Genomic DNA, 13,974 nt, shown 5'->3' on the forward strand with positions numbered 1-13,974 from the left:
GCATTTAAAATTCCAACAGGTTATTGTCAAATAAATAACACAGTTCCCGTATTTGTATATAACCTAGGCTAAGACCGTCAATATTTTCTCTCAGTATGCCTATCAATTTGGTCCATTTAAGACCACCTTCAAATTAAATAAGGAAAGCCCGTATTTTTGCATTCCCCCTTCCTGGCCCTCCTGACACTTGACGATTTGTCATGTTGACACAATAAAACGTCAGAAGAAGCTCCGAAGCCAGAAGCACACAAACGAGAAAAAATGCCAAGTAGATTCTATGGAATTATGACAAACTGTCTCGAAAATGCTGAAAATACTGTTAACGTTTTGGCTCTGGAGCAAAGCGAACTTGGACAAAGCATGGGGAAAAAATTATATGAACTGCAGCTCTGGCTTTTGTTGACTGACGAAAGGAGGAACGTGGCGTATGAGCAATGTCTGCTGATGAGAATGATGAAACAGCAGAAAATATGCCAGGAGGGGGCGGGCAGCATGCAAATACAATGAACTTGAGTGGAAAGTGGAGTCGCTTTGCTGGTCTGCCTGCATTTATGAGCATAAAAAATTGGCGCCGCATTTACACAGACAATCAAGCGCAGTCTTCGCTTTTCCTGGCTGTGGAAAACGGGGGAAAATCGCTTGAAAGGCAAAAGGCGAACCAAAGACGACAGGCGACAATGGCCGGGTTTCAGCCCTTTTTTGCTCTTTTCCCCATTTCTGTGCCTCAGCCTGGAAATTGCACAACTCATCAAAAGTCTGCCTTCTGGCCGGGCTCCGTCCTGATGTCTGGCATTTGAATTTATGCACATAAAACTAGCGGAAAATTTGATGTTGATGTTGACAAAAGGTGACAATTGTTCGCCAGAACTGCATTTAATCAAGTTCAAGCCAGACTTCGTTAGCCCGAGGACCACAAATTAGTCATTAGCATGTGCTTATGGGCTGTCGCAGTCGAAATCAGTGCTATAAAATATTTAGGGTTACGATCTCTGAAATGGGAAGGGGTGGCTCAACTTGATGCATAATTCAGGACACTAAAATTTACCAACTAAACTTTGGTCTGACACACATTTCTGCGCTATAATAATAATTAGACAAGGGCCGGATAGACAACGTCTGTGGTTATTAATCAGCCCCGAGCAGTGCGCACATGAAAGTGTGCTATGCAAACACGAAAAACTTTGCCCTCAACTTATTTTCAACAAATTAATTTTCCAACCGGCAGAAAGGAGAAGAGCGGGGCTTTTTGGGCTTGTTTGCCCAACTCTAGTTAATGAAATCAGTTGCACTCGCCCAGATTGCGAGTGTGTAAATTTAGTTAACTGCAAACTTGAGCCAACATTATGTCTGGCATCGATGCCGGTGGTTCTACCTGCCGCCTGCCTGCACCTCTTAAACATTTATAAATTTCGCTGCTACTTTTTCCGCGGCACCGTTTGTTCGTTTTTGGTTTTCTGGGGTGCGTTGCAGTGCAATTTCCAGCTGCCAGACGCAGAATTTCCCCAGCCGCATACATCAAGCTGCGGGCAACCGAGCACGAAAATTCCCACCACCTCCGTCTGCGCCGTACGTGCGCGTATGGAAATGATGTCCGTTCGCGGCTTTGGTAATGTAAAACGTAGCAAATTGAGTTCATTTCGCTGACGGACTCCTGGCAAGCAGAACTTATCATTAGTATCGCTTTTCAGCGCACCCGTGCCGCATGCCGAATGAAGCCATCCCACACATCGCACATCCTAGCCAGGAAACAGGAGCGGGACAGGAATAGGAATGGCGGGGTGGGTACGGCGAAAGGAATAGGGATACGTGATCCTGGCGCACGTAAACATGTAATAATTACTCGGTTCTAGGTGTTTTCAACTCACTTTACTCCGCTAAAAGTTGCGGCGAAACTTTTCAAGCAAAACAAGTTGAGCGGACACTGAAAAAAGTGACTTAAATTATAGATAGCACATTCGTAGCATATAAATGTTTAACACACCGAACTAAAGTCTAGATCCGTTTAAAAGTATACCTAATCCGAGAGGTATATACTTATTTTCTCAGTGTGGGTGAAAGGCGAGTCCTGGCCTGACCCTGCTAAGCGAGTATTAGTGGAAATTTAATATTGCAATTAATACAGCAACAAAGTGTGCATTGCATATTAATAAGTTAGTTTGTCGCTTCTAGTTTGAGTGAGTGCCCGAGTTGGTCCCGGGTTTTGGCCTCTGCTCACATGCTCCTGCCAGTCTGTTAGTTTGCTAGTTTGGTAGTTTGCTGGTGTGCCAGTGAGCTCGTGTGCTCGGTGGATTAGTGCACTAGAGGGCAAACATTTTGCGCTCGTAAAAGCCAAAGTTACAACACCGCAAGTTGGCTGGGGGTTGAAGGGCGCGCTTGCTTTTAATGGTCTCCGTCAGTCACTCATTCCGTCGCACATTCAATATTCATATTCATATTCATGCTCCTGGTCGCCGCATTTAAGCTTTTAATGATTTCGGAAAAGTTCGGCCCGAAATAAAGGGAAAAGCAGGGAGCCCCATTGGATGTAAAAACTTTTCTCTTAATGCGCTTAGCCGTGGCCGTTTAACTGCAAACTTAATTCGCAGCTACACACATTTTTACTATTTTTTTCTCGATCTTTTTTTCACGCGCCGAGACGCCATTCAAAAGAAAATCTGGCATTTTTTATGGCTGTGCGCGGGCGACAAAAACTATTTGTGCAAACAACAAAGAAAACTTGCGCTCACAAAAAGGAAAATCATCATCATCAGCTGCCGGAGGAGCGAGACTAGGAGCAGAAACAGGAGCGGCGGCAGCAGCAACTAGACAACTACAAAAGCGCAACAAAAGCAATTTAAATTTAGCCAGCGGCATAGCTGAGCACTGAGCACTGAGCACTGAACACTGAGCGTTGTCCGAGCGAACAAATTTCATTTCATTGCCGAGCCCGAAACGTTTTTAGTCATAACTTTTTAATTTGTTTGTCAGCGACAGGCAAATCGCAACGAAAGCCCAAGGTACAGTGAAGCAGCCAGCGAGTAAACTGGTTACAACAGACTTGGTTTACATTTTTCTCTTTAGTTTACCACTCCTCGAGAATGCAAGGCGCTAATGGACCTTAATGTAGCCCAAATATATTTACTTCACTGGTACATATTTGCTCTTTTGATAGTCCACCGTACTCAATCGAATCTAGGCATGTGTCGCAGCCACTCTGATTAGCGCAATTGTAGGAGTTCTCATCCATGAGAGATGAGATTTTGTCAGCCCCAAAAAGTGTGCTACGAAAATCGATTGAGGGCCGGATAAATCATAACAATGCTTAGGCATCGTGTCCCGTCCTTCGCCCTACTCCCACCCCCCTTGCCCCCTGCTGAGCCGGCCCCAGCTTTGATCAATGCAAAAATGCTTGGTGTACATGTCTCTGGGGTTGATTTATCTATTTACTCGGCAGCCTCGTCATCAGGGACACCAAGACCAGGGTTGGGGAGGGCGGAAAAAGGACTCCCTTTTGTAGCTGTCAATATTTAAAACGTTGTCCTGTTTCGGGGCACGCAGCTGCTGTCCCCTTCCTGCTGTCCTCCTCCTGTAACGCTGCGTGCTTAACAAGAGTTTATTGAATTTTATTTTCTCATCTCAATTTGATGCTAGCACGAAGCAATTCCTTTCTGCTTGCCCTCACTTATTTTGGGCAACATATTGCTTGTCCCACTTCTTGACATCATTTTTTGGGGAAAAGGAACTTTGTCTCTGGTGCATTTAAATTTCAAATTGTTTTATTGCCGGACGAACCCCAAAACAGGGAAATAATTGAAATTTTGTAGTTGGAAAACACTGTATATGCAGCGCGCTTGTAAATCGCTTATTATAAAAAATGTTATAAATTTCAACGCACAGCGAAAACTTTTCCACCGTGTTCGAGTCAAGTTTTTCGATTACGGATTAATGTAATTTTTTTCCTCATATATATACATTTTTTTTATTATTTTGTTGTTTATTTTGTCTTGCATACTGACCCCTCCCAGTGCTCATCTAGTTTGTTTGACTTGTCGGCCCGGCTTGAAAGTTTGATGAATTTTTAAATTTAAAAAGTTTATTTGTGCGTTTGTAAGTTAGCCGAGGGCCGGCAGTTCTGCGGATTATTATTAGAAGTGCAGGCTGACTGACTTCGACACTTCAAAGCGAGTTCGCTGATGAGGTCGTGACACTTGCGGGCGCTTTCCCCGCGAGGTTGCCGCCGCCTAACATTATGTTTATCCGAATCCCCAAGCGCACTGCCTAATTTGAACAATTTTCTATTTGTCCTCGCAGCGGAATCTTTCATGTTTCATTGTCAATATCTTTATTTATGGTGCGGTTTGCTGGATTTGTTCGCGGTCTCTTTTAGCACCTAGGGGTTGTTTTCCTGCTCCTCAGTTTCATTGCTATTTGCTTAAGCAAATCGCTGTTGACAAAAACATTTGCCACAACGAGCAGCACAGGTGGGAAAAGTGGAAAAGCGGCTTGTTGAGCCATATAAATACAAATGAATTTAAATAATGCTGTTTTCCGTTTTTGCGGGAATTACTAAAAACCAAACTGCGGAATTTGTTGCCACATAACAATAATAATTACACACAGCAATGCAGAGGGGATCGATGCGAAAACTATTTAATCACAAAATATTTTCATGTACGACTGAGTGCATTTAATGACGGCCAGATGGAAAATCGCACGAAAAATAAGCGAAAGACTAAAATCAACATTTAAATCGGCTAATGGATAAGGGCGGGGGTGTCAGGTATTGTGGGGCGTATGTTAAACAAAATCAATTACAGATAATTTAACGTGTACGGGGTTGCGAAAAGGGGGAAGCACATAATAGAGTCATTTAAGTACAGTTTAAACATTAATGAGGGTCGGGGGTAATTGCAGCAGCAAAGCAAGGAGTTGCTGGCCACGGTAAATCGATAATAAATGTGGCAGACGTTGGTCGTCCGTTCTGCCAGCTCGGCCGTTAGAATAACAAACGGAGCACACATACGCACTGTGGACAGCCGACACTCGGACACTTGGACACCTAACACAAAGGACACAGGATACGAGGGGCGATACTCGGCACTGAACACCGAGCACTGGCACACTGGGCCCACAGCACAGGCCACGTTTGTTTGACTCGCGGCCACGGCTGGGGAAATACAACTGAAAGAGGAGCAAGAGGGTCAGTGCCGGCCGTTCTAATACCAGAAGTGAGTGACGAGGAGGTACAACTTTTTGCCTTTCGCGTTGCAGTTTGCGCCAACAAATTGCAGCGACAGTTTCAACGCCAACTAATCAATATGGACGACATGTGGTCGAATGGGGAAAAAGGAGGCGGAAAGGCGCTAAACACGGCATGAGGCAGAGGTGGTGGAGGCGAACCGGAACAGTTGGCCAGGACAAAGCGTAAGTGCTGGCCAAACAATTGCGGTTAATGCTTGCCTGTAACGCGATAGTTATGACTGATAAAATAATAAATTCAGCCAGCCAGCAACTTTGGTTCTACCTCCTTTTATTTTTCGCAAACCCACTATTTACCTTCATCGAAATTTACGAACTTCCAACAAAGTTGAGATTGAGTCAATAAATTCGGTCGGATATAGAAACCCGATCGGAAACTCATTTGTATGCTGGTCAGCTGGGCGAGCGGTTGCACATTATTTTATTACGCGCAATTGACTCACACAACCCAAAAAGGGACCCTTCGGTAGACGTGGCCCAATAAAAAGGGCTGAAAAGGCTGGCCAAGGAAGAAAGGACCAGTGTGCTATATTCACAATATAATATAATTTAATTGGCATTTAATTATCCCTCAATCCGCATTCATTAAATGTTTTAGTAATAAATTTGATTTTTTGGTGTATGCGATTTGAATAAACCCGAGATATATGTAATAAGTTATGATGATTTAGAATACTTAAAAATAATAAATTAATTGTATAAAATAAATATTAAGAGAAACCATATCTAAGAAAGATTACATTTTTCCTAGTGTACAAACGTCTGCAATGTGCAAATGTCAGATTGTAGAGTAAGACATTACGCAATTATGTGAATCAGTAATTGTAAAATGGGACTTTGATGTTGTATATTCACTTACAGCTAACTTAATGGTCTTAGTACTAAATAATTGATTGGTAATCAAATTAACAATTAAAATCGCAAATACGTCTACGAAACAACGACAACAACTAGGAGCACGACAACGAATGAGAAAGGCTATGTTAGCTACAGTGGTGAGTGATGAAAAATTCGGAGATTACAGTGCATATTCAAGCTGTAGAGTTACCAAAACAACAGGCAAAGCAAGAGAGAAGGGGAGTTAGTGGGAAAGAAAGTTAATATCTACTTCTCGACAGGAAAATGACTGAAGGAAAACTCAAAGAGATCTGAGGAGAGACTTGTTTTATAGCGTTTTTTAGTGAACACACAAACCTTTTTAGGAGAAGATAAGTGTAGTGAAGTTGGCGATGGCATAGAACAATCAGAAGATGCAGAACTGCAGCCGCTGCTGGCGCTGCTGCAGCCCAGAACGCTGGCCAGGGGCAGGTGGTGGGGCATCATCGGCAGTGGTGCTGGCCCCAGAAGCGAGGCCATTGCCCCAACCCCACCACCCACTCCTAGCCCGGCGCTCAGGACTGCATCCGCTGCTGCCGGCGGCTGCTTCTTAGTAGTAGTAGTAGTTCTAGTTACGGCTGATAGATTAACTGTATTATTTACATTGTTGGTCGGAGTGGTGGCCGCCGAAGTGGGCGTGGCCGCGGTTGCGAACATGGCCGACGAGGCGACCGCCGCCGCCGGAATGATGGTCAACGGAGTGCTCGGAGCCGCGAAGAACTGAGTCGGCACCGATACGGGAACCGGACCCGCAATCGGTCCGGCGATCGAGCCCGGAATCTGGGCGGCTACCGGCTTGGTGGGCGTGGCAGGGGCGGTGGCCACACCCACTGCACTGTTCACCTGCAGTTGCATGTACGTCTGCAGCATGGCCTGCGCTTGGGCTTGAGCCTGGGCCTGGTAGTGGAACTGCTGCTGCAGTTGTTGCTGATGCTGCACTTGCGCCTGTTGCTGCTGTTGTTGCTGCTGCTGGGCGGCAATGGTCGCAACCTGGTGGTGGAAGACGGCCGCCTGGTGTTGTTGTTGCTGCTGATGCTGCTGCTGCTGCTGGTGCACCTGCATGGCCTGATAGGCGGCGGCTGATGCTGCCGAGTGCTGCGGATGCTGATGCGGATGTGGATGCGGATGCGTGGACGGCGGTGCGTGCAACAATTGCATTTGCTGTGCGTGGTGGGTTCAGATTATTTGTTGTATTCGGTTTTTGGCGAGGGCTTTGATTTGGTTTCAGTTTGGTTTTGAATTGGATTTTCTGTTTTTCTCTTAAATAAAATACAAAACAAATCGCAACGAACTCAAAAGTGTGTGTGTGGTGGAGTGGACTGGACCCTTCTGACATCATCCGTTTGAAATTATAAACTGTGTTTCAGGGGCTGGAGAAAAAAGGTTGGACTACAGGAAGTGATTCGAGGGCTGAGATATAGATTAAGAATTCAGGCGAGAGAGATAGAGCAGTGAGAGTTTTTAGCGAGCGCTACTAGTGGATAGTGGATAGTAGAATCTACAATTGGAACCATAGAGAGGCAGAGAATGACCGATACAGAGACAGTAACAGAGACAGAGACGGAAGCAATAGCACAAAGATTTGGACAATTTCAACAGATCTAGGCCCGCTCACATCTTGGCCACTTGGAAGAACAGCTTTAGTGAAGAAGACGTGAAAGTTTTTGTGGCCAAATCACGAGTCGAGCATCAGCTTCGTTTAATTAGATTTTAATGTCAATGGCTGGGTTGGTAACACAATCTTAAAATAAACTATATACACGACCGCAGGGAAGGTGAAAAATTATCATTAAAAGTAAATCTAGTTCCCAAACCGAAACAATCAATCAACTCAAAATAAAATATATGTAAACTCTAAGGTATTTACAACTTAGAAATAAATACAAATACAACCTCCCCCATTGACATTAAGAACTTTTGAAATTGCCCAATACATAGTTGATAGATCAGTTAAGTTATATTAGGTTAGCTGTATAGATTTATTATGGCAGAAAGAGGTAACCAAAAAATAAGTTTAGGAATATAGTTGGCTTTTTGCATAGTAAACTGTACAAGTTTCTTATATATCTTTAATTAATAAGTAGTCATGGCATATTCTTCGATCAAGACATACAGAGTTCTTGAGTCCGATATAGGATTCGTTTTCTTATTTTTCGGGTGTTAATTTAGCGGTTCTAATTTTTCGCTTTTTTGCTTTCGAGTGCGGATTCGGTAATTTGATTAGGATCGGATTCTGGGCGGCGCTTACCATTATTAAATCTTGTATAGGGGAGGACTCGGCCGAATCGGATGCAACGATCTCGCTCTTTACCGTTGCTGCTGCTCCTGCCACTGACGAAGTGGGCGGCGGTGTGGGCGTGATGGGTGTGGGCGTGACGGGGGCGTTGGCGGCTAGCGACGCTTGAGAGCTGCTGCTGATACTGAGCGCTGCAATCGCTGCTGACGCCGTGGTTTCTGTTAACGCGGCAATGATGACAGTTTTATTGGCAACAAATGTTGATTAAAATTTCCTCCGCTTCTGTTTTTAGCACTTGGTTGTTTCTCGAGAGTTTTTACTGTTTGGCGCGTTTTGAGTTTAAGACTTTCGGTTTTTTTTGGTATTTTCTTGACGGGTTTGGTTGATGGGGAAATTGCACAGGGTTTGTTGATTTGCGTGTTTTGGTGAATATATGAGCTCTGCTTACTGATATACTATAATGCCAATTGAATAAGTTTTCGATGTCAGCTATGCCAATTGTGCGACGTAAAGCTTTACGCAAATTGTTGCTACACTTAGTCGATGGACAAGAAAACAGCTAACAAGTTTAGTTTTACGACTACTACGTTTTATCTGATTTTGAGCGTATTTTAAACTATTTCTTAAAAATGTTAATATGCTAGTATATCACTACTGTGTTTGACTAATAGCTTAGATGTGTATAAATATGTGTTTAGAGATTTGAAAACCGTTTGAAGATTGTTTAAAGTTCTGATTGATTGCAAGATGATTGTAGATTGTATAGACCGCTATAATTGTTCTTAAGCCTCGAAGTTTTCTAGAGGAGAGTGGTTGTCTTAGAGATTGTCATAGAATAGAGGTTCGATTTAAGACCTGTAAAGTGCCAAGGCTAGCAAAAGTTTTTTATAAATATATGCTGTAGAGAAGATGTATATAAATCCTATATTACGCGCGGAGGCGATATATCTGATGTGTATATGAAATACGCTAATTTCGTGTGATTGTCAAAACGCGATTTCTTGTCGATCGAGGCATTGATTAGACCCGGCGATCCCACTTTAACCCTATTCCCTTAAAAACGTTAACCCCTTACTGTATGCTAGAGACAAAGCTAGGAAAATCTGGCTGTGGTTACATTAAAATGTCGATTGAGAGTGATTGAGATTGAGTGGGTCTCTGATTGACGTTGCTTGCTTACGAATTACAAATTGACTTTGCCTACGCCTTCCTACAACCGATATTTCGTCAGTGTGCAAAGACAGATATTTAGCTATTCAAAATTGGCTACTTTGCTTTATTTGCAGGGTAATCTGGGGGTTGGTTTGATTGTTTAGTAGCATCAATATTTATACAACTATTCCTTCTACTTCTGTTTGATTTTTCTCATTTTCCGCGGCCTCTTTCGGTTGCCTTCTAATTGTTTGCTTGCCGTACTTTGATGCTGATATGTTTCTATTTAACGGGTTTATTTCTCTCCTTGTAAATATTTATACTTAATTTTCAATTTAACAACCTTTGCATTCTCTCGCTTCTCTGTCGCCGATTTCTTCGACCTTCCTGCCTATCACCTTTATTATTTCTTGTTCTTGCTAATTTGCCCTTTGTGGTCACCTTTTTTAATTGATTTCCCCCACCACTTATCAGCGTTCAAATGCCCCTTTAAATTACGCCCAAAATTAACAACCGAACATACAAATATATAGATATATATTGATATATAAATTTCTATAAAATTCACAATTCTCTCGTGTATGTCTCAACAGGATCTTGATTTTTGTAAATATCTTTTGCAAAACTTTGATTACACTTAGTTCGTATATATAATTTAAAATACTGTTCTGTACCGACTGAAATTCTTTTGATTTAGCAACAATTCACCACTTTTTGCCAGTTTCTTGTTTTGTGCCTTTCTGTATGATTTTAATTTGTTATTATTTTGTTTTCTTCAGATTTGATTTTTAGTGGATTCTGCTCGATAGTGCTTTGATGGCTGATGGGTATTTGGGCGGGGCGGATTTCGGAGGGGGAGCGGTTGGGGCTTAGAAAAATACCAGGGAGTTCGTTTGGAGTTTTGTTGCCTTCAGCTCTGGATTATTTCATATATGCTGGGACTTGTCAGGCATTTTTATGTCGGTTTCTGAATGCTGGTCAAGAGATGACAGAATTCGTGTGATTATTTTCTTGTAAAGTAAATGGTGGGGAAATAAAATTAAATTCAAATAAATAAATGGAATCAAATTTTGAATTTTTACTTTCGCATATTTTCTTGCCAATTCAAAGCCAAACGTGAAGCTCCAAAAAATCGAAAAAATAAACCACATAAAGTGAATATCAATTAAAAAACGAATAAAAGCTTTGCACAAAATAAGAAACAACAAAACGAGACACAATGGGCATGAATATTTAATAAAAATTGCTCTTATTACCAATTAAGTGTCGAGTCAGAGTCGTTGAAGTTGGATGAGAAGTGAAGTTTTTATTTTTTTTGGTGGATTCTCTTGATTTTATTTTCAATCAATATTTTTGTTAGGTTTTATTGCTGTTGTTGCGGATCTTGTAATTATGGCTCTGGAACAAAGGCAAAAAAAATCATGGAATATTTCGCGATTTCGAATATTTTGTGCTCTCTTGTGCGCTTCAAGTGTGCAAATAATTTAACATTTGTGCGAGACATTCTTTATTATTCTTTTTGTGAGTTGTGAAAAAACACGTTTTGGGCCTGAGAGCCGAGCGAAAGCCCCTGTGTTTCTCTCTTCCCAGATTCTGATTAACACGCACGAAATTTCTTTAGCTTTACCGGTTTGTTGTGCCGCTGTTGTTCTTGTTGTTGAGTCACACTTTGGCCCGCTGCAAAAACAGGTAAGAAGCAAGAAGAGAGTTCAAGCCCGTGAAACGCCGCGTGGGCCGAGCGCCGTCTCCCTCGCACTCCGCCGACGTGTAATTACAACAATAAAAATAAACTACGGGAATTATTCGGATGCGTACTTAGTACGCCAACAGCGGCAGCGACAAGTGGCCAAGAGTCTACTTCTATGCTGGCTGTCTGTGTGCGGCCTATTGGAACGCGGGCCATAAGGTTTTATGGCCAGAAGTCGACTCGAATCGGAGTTAGCTGAGGAAGTCTACGTCTGCGTTTTTGCCTGCTATTTTGTTTTTCTGTCTTTCTTTTTCGGTTTTCGTTTCGTGTTGTTTTTCCCTTATTTTCGTTTTTATTATTTTTTTGTTTTTTTTTTGTGGACCCGCAAACACAAAACGTGTTTCTTTGTTGGCGAGGCTCTTGGTTTTGCCGGCTCTGAAATTTCTTCGCCTATGTGCGGCTTAAACGCCGAGAACAGGAGCGAGAGACGCGAAGACTGATGATGGCTCAGAACTTGTTGTTGCCAAGGCCTATAGGAATATCGTCGGCCCAAGAACTGCAGAGCGGCTCTCGAGCAACGAACTTTTGCCAGAAACTCGGCCCTCGCTTTACTCGGTCTTCGCTTATTGTTAAATTATTACTTTTGTGAGCACAAAATATTCTTTTTTCTGTTGTGTTCTTGCTGTTTTTGATTTCTTTTCTTACATTTTAGAGAGCGCAAGGTGCGATAGAGACACTGGGAAATGAAAATTAGAGTCGAGTTTTTGGTTGGGACTTTTAATTTGATTCACACGCGCAAAAAGTGAAAACACCACGAAGCCGGAAGTCGATTCGATTTTACTTTTCAATTTGTGGATTGTGAAGCTTCGATTATAATATTCTCGGGGACTGGATCTGGATCTGGATCTGGACTGATGTGATCTGTTCAAGTCGGGCACTGGATGCGAACTGCGCGTGTTATTTTCTTTTTATCATTATCCGCGTGCTGCTTGCGAGGCGTTGTTGCTGCTGTTGCGGCTGTTTTCGATTTGAACCCGACTTTGATTTGGATATTGAAATTCGTGAGTGAGTGGAGAGTGTGTGAGAGAGTGTTCTGGGGTTCTGGCGTTCTGGCTCCTGCTGCTGCTGCTGAAGTTGCTACAAGCGGTGGTGGAGAGGATGTCGCTGGCGTTGCGGAGGTGTGTGGCGGTGGTTGGTTTTGGGCGCTGACGGCGACGGCAACTGCGACTGCGACGCCAACTTTCGATGATGGCTGAGCTGAACTGAACGGAACCAGGGAACAGACGGGCTACCGACCCGATGATACGGTGATACGATGGTACGATGATACGATGCTACTGCTGCTGTTATACTAGGTGATTCGATTCGATTCCTATAGAGAGCCAACGAGCTGAGCGGCGGACAGAGTTGGAACGGGTTAAAGCAAAGACTGTACGAAGACTGAAGTAAGAACGACTGGCATTCTAAGGTAATATACCTTTTTGTTTCGGAGTCGGACGCCGATGCCTCTGCCACTGCCTCTGCCGCAGTCGCTGCCGGGATTGAATCTGTTGCTGCTGCGCTGGCAGAGGCAGCGGCAGAGCGGCGACGCGTGTTAACCAAAATAAAGCAACAGTGGGCCCAAGAACCGGACTCGGGCTCAAAGAACGAACGCGGCCGAGACGAGCGGCCACGAAACGCTGCGGGAATCGGTCGTCGTGGGCAGCATTTCTCCTCTTGGCAGCGACGACTCCGAAAAAATGCGATAGGAAAACGAGTCATCAGTAGCACACCTTTTGGGCCTTCTCCTGTTTGGCCGTTCTCTCGCGCTCTCACCCGTTGGTCTGCTACCTGCTGGTGGATTTATTGTATTTCTTCCTCTCAGTGAATTTTTTCAGGTGCGCAATTATCAAGTCATTATTTTCAGCGGGGCACAATGATCTCTTATATTTCCACGAAATATATACTTAATTTTTTCGAAACATAAACCAATCCGTATAAGACTTTCGAGGATCGGAGCTGGAGGGGACAACTCGTGGCCAACTACCCGAAGGATGCCTCCCTGGCGCCCCTTATTTTTGGTTGTTGCTCTTGTAATCGCAATTGTTGCAGTAACATTACTGGCACACACACACACGGGCAGGACACACGCACACACACGAGCACTCCCACGTGAGACAGCAAATGCATGCGCCATGCGTGTGCGCCACCCAAAAGCCAGAGGTGCAAGCGAAAGGGCAGAGGGTTCGAGCGAGAGGCAGACAGCTACGATGGCAGCAAAAAAAGCCAAAACGACGTCGGCAGCAAAATCAACGAGAAAATAATAATTGTTACACCTGCTTCGGAAATGTGGCAAAAGGGGGTGGCACACACACACCCCCACGTAACCGAAGCTCGCTCGGTTTCAGGTGAGCGTATGCCACCCCCCAAAAACGCAGCGGAAAATGCCGAAGTTCGGAAAAGCGAAGCTCGGCCAAGGCTGACGAAGCGAAAGCGAACGGAAAAGCCGACAGAACTTCCCGACGCCCACCAGCCGACGGCGACTCCGAACGCCGGCAGAGCGCATGACGCCAAGGTGCAAATTATGCGTAGGTGAGTGTGCTTCCGGGGTGTGGGATGATGGGTGGCTCACCCCAAAATAAGGGGGAAAACCCGAACCAAATTTGTTGTAAGGGGTAGTGTCAACTGTTAAGCGAAAGCCTTTTCTAGAGCTTTCTGTTATGAAGCCTTTGCCCCTGTAAAAGTTATCATAATCCTCATCTAATTCTCCCCACTAAATCCTCGAGAAAACTTCGAAATAGGTTAA

General features: G+C 43.8%; 1 protein-coding gene across 9 annotated transcripts in view; it reads right to left on the reverse strand.

The window, feature by feature from the left end:
• The window catches only part of heph (polypyrimidine tract-binding protein 1 heph), a 150,183-nt gene that overhangs the window by 75,777 nt on the left and 60,432 nt on the right, over nucleotides 1-13,974 (reverse strand). Inside the window, exons 1-3 of one of the 9 annotated variants that reach the window (XM_017075749.4) lie at nucleotides 11,895-12,624; nucleotides 10,759-10,900; nucleotides 8,363-8,805 (exon numbers count right to left, since the gene is read on the reverse strand). The exons of the other annotated variants lie outside the window; for them this stretch is intronic. Coding sequence (XP_016931238.2) covers nucleotides 8,363-8,365 — 3 coding nt within the window. The 5' untranslated portion in view covers nucleotides 8,366-8,805; nucleotides 10,759-10,900; nucleotides 11,895-12,624. Of the gene's footprint in view, nucleotides 1-8,362; nucleotides 8,806-10,758; nucleotides 10,901-11,894; nucleotides 12,625-13,974 lie in introns of those variants that run through there. 9 annotated transcript variants of the gene reach the window in all.

The sequence above is a fragment of the Drosophila suzukii genome, chromosome 3 (genome assembly GCF_043229965.1).
Source record: "Drosophila suzukii chromosome 3, CBGP_Dsuzu_IsoJpt1.0, whole genome shotgun sequence".
Lineage (NCBI taxonomy): Eukaryota > Metazoa > Arthropoda > Insecta > Diptera > Drosophilidae > Drosophila > Drosophila suzukii.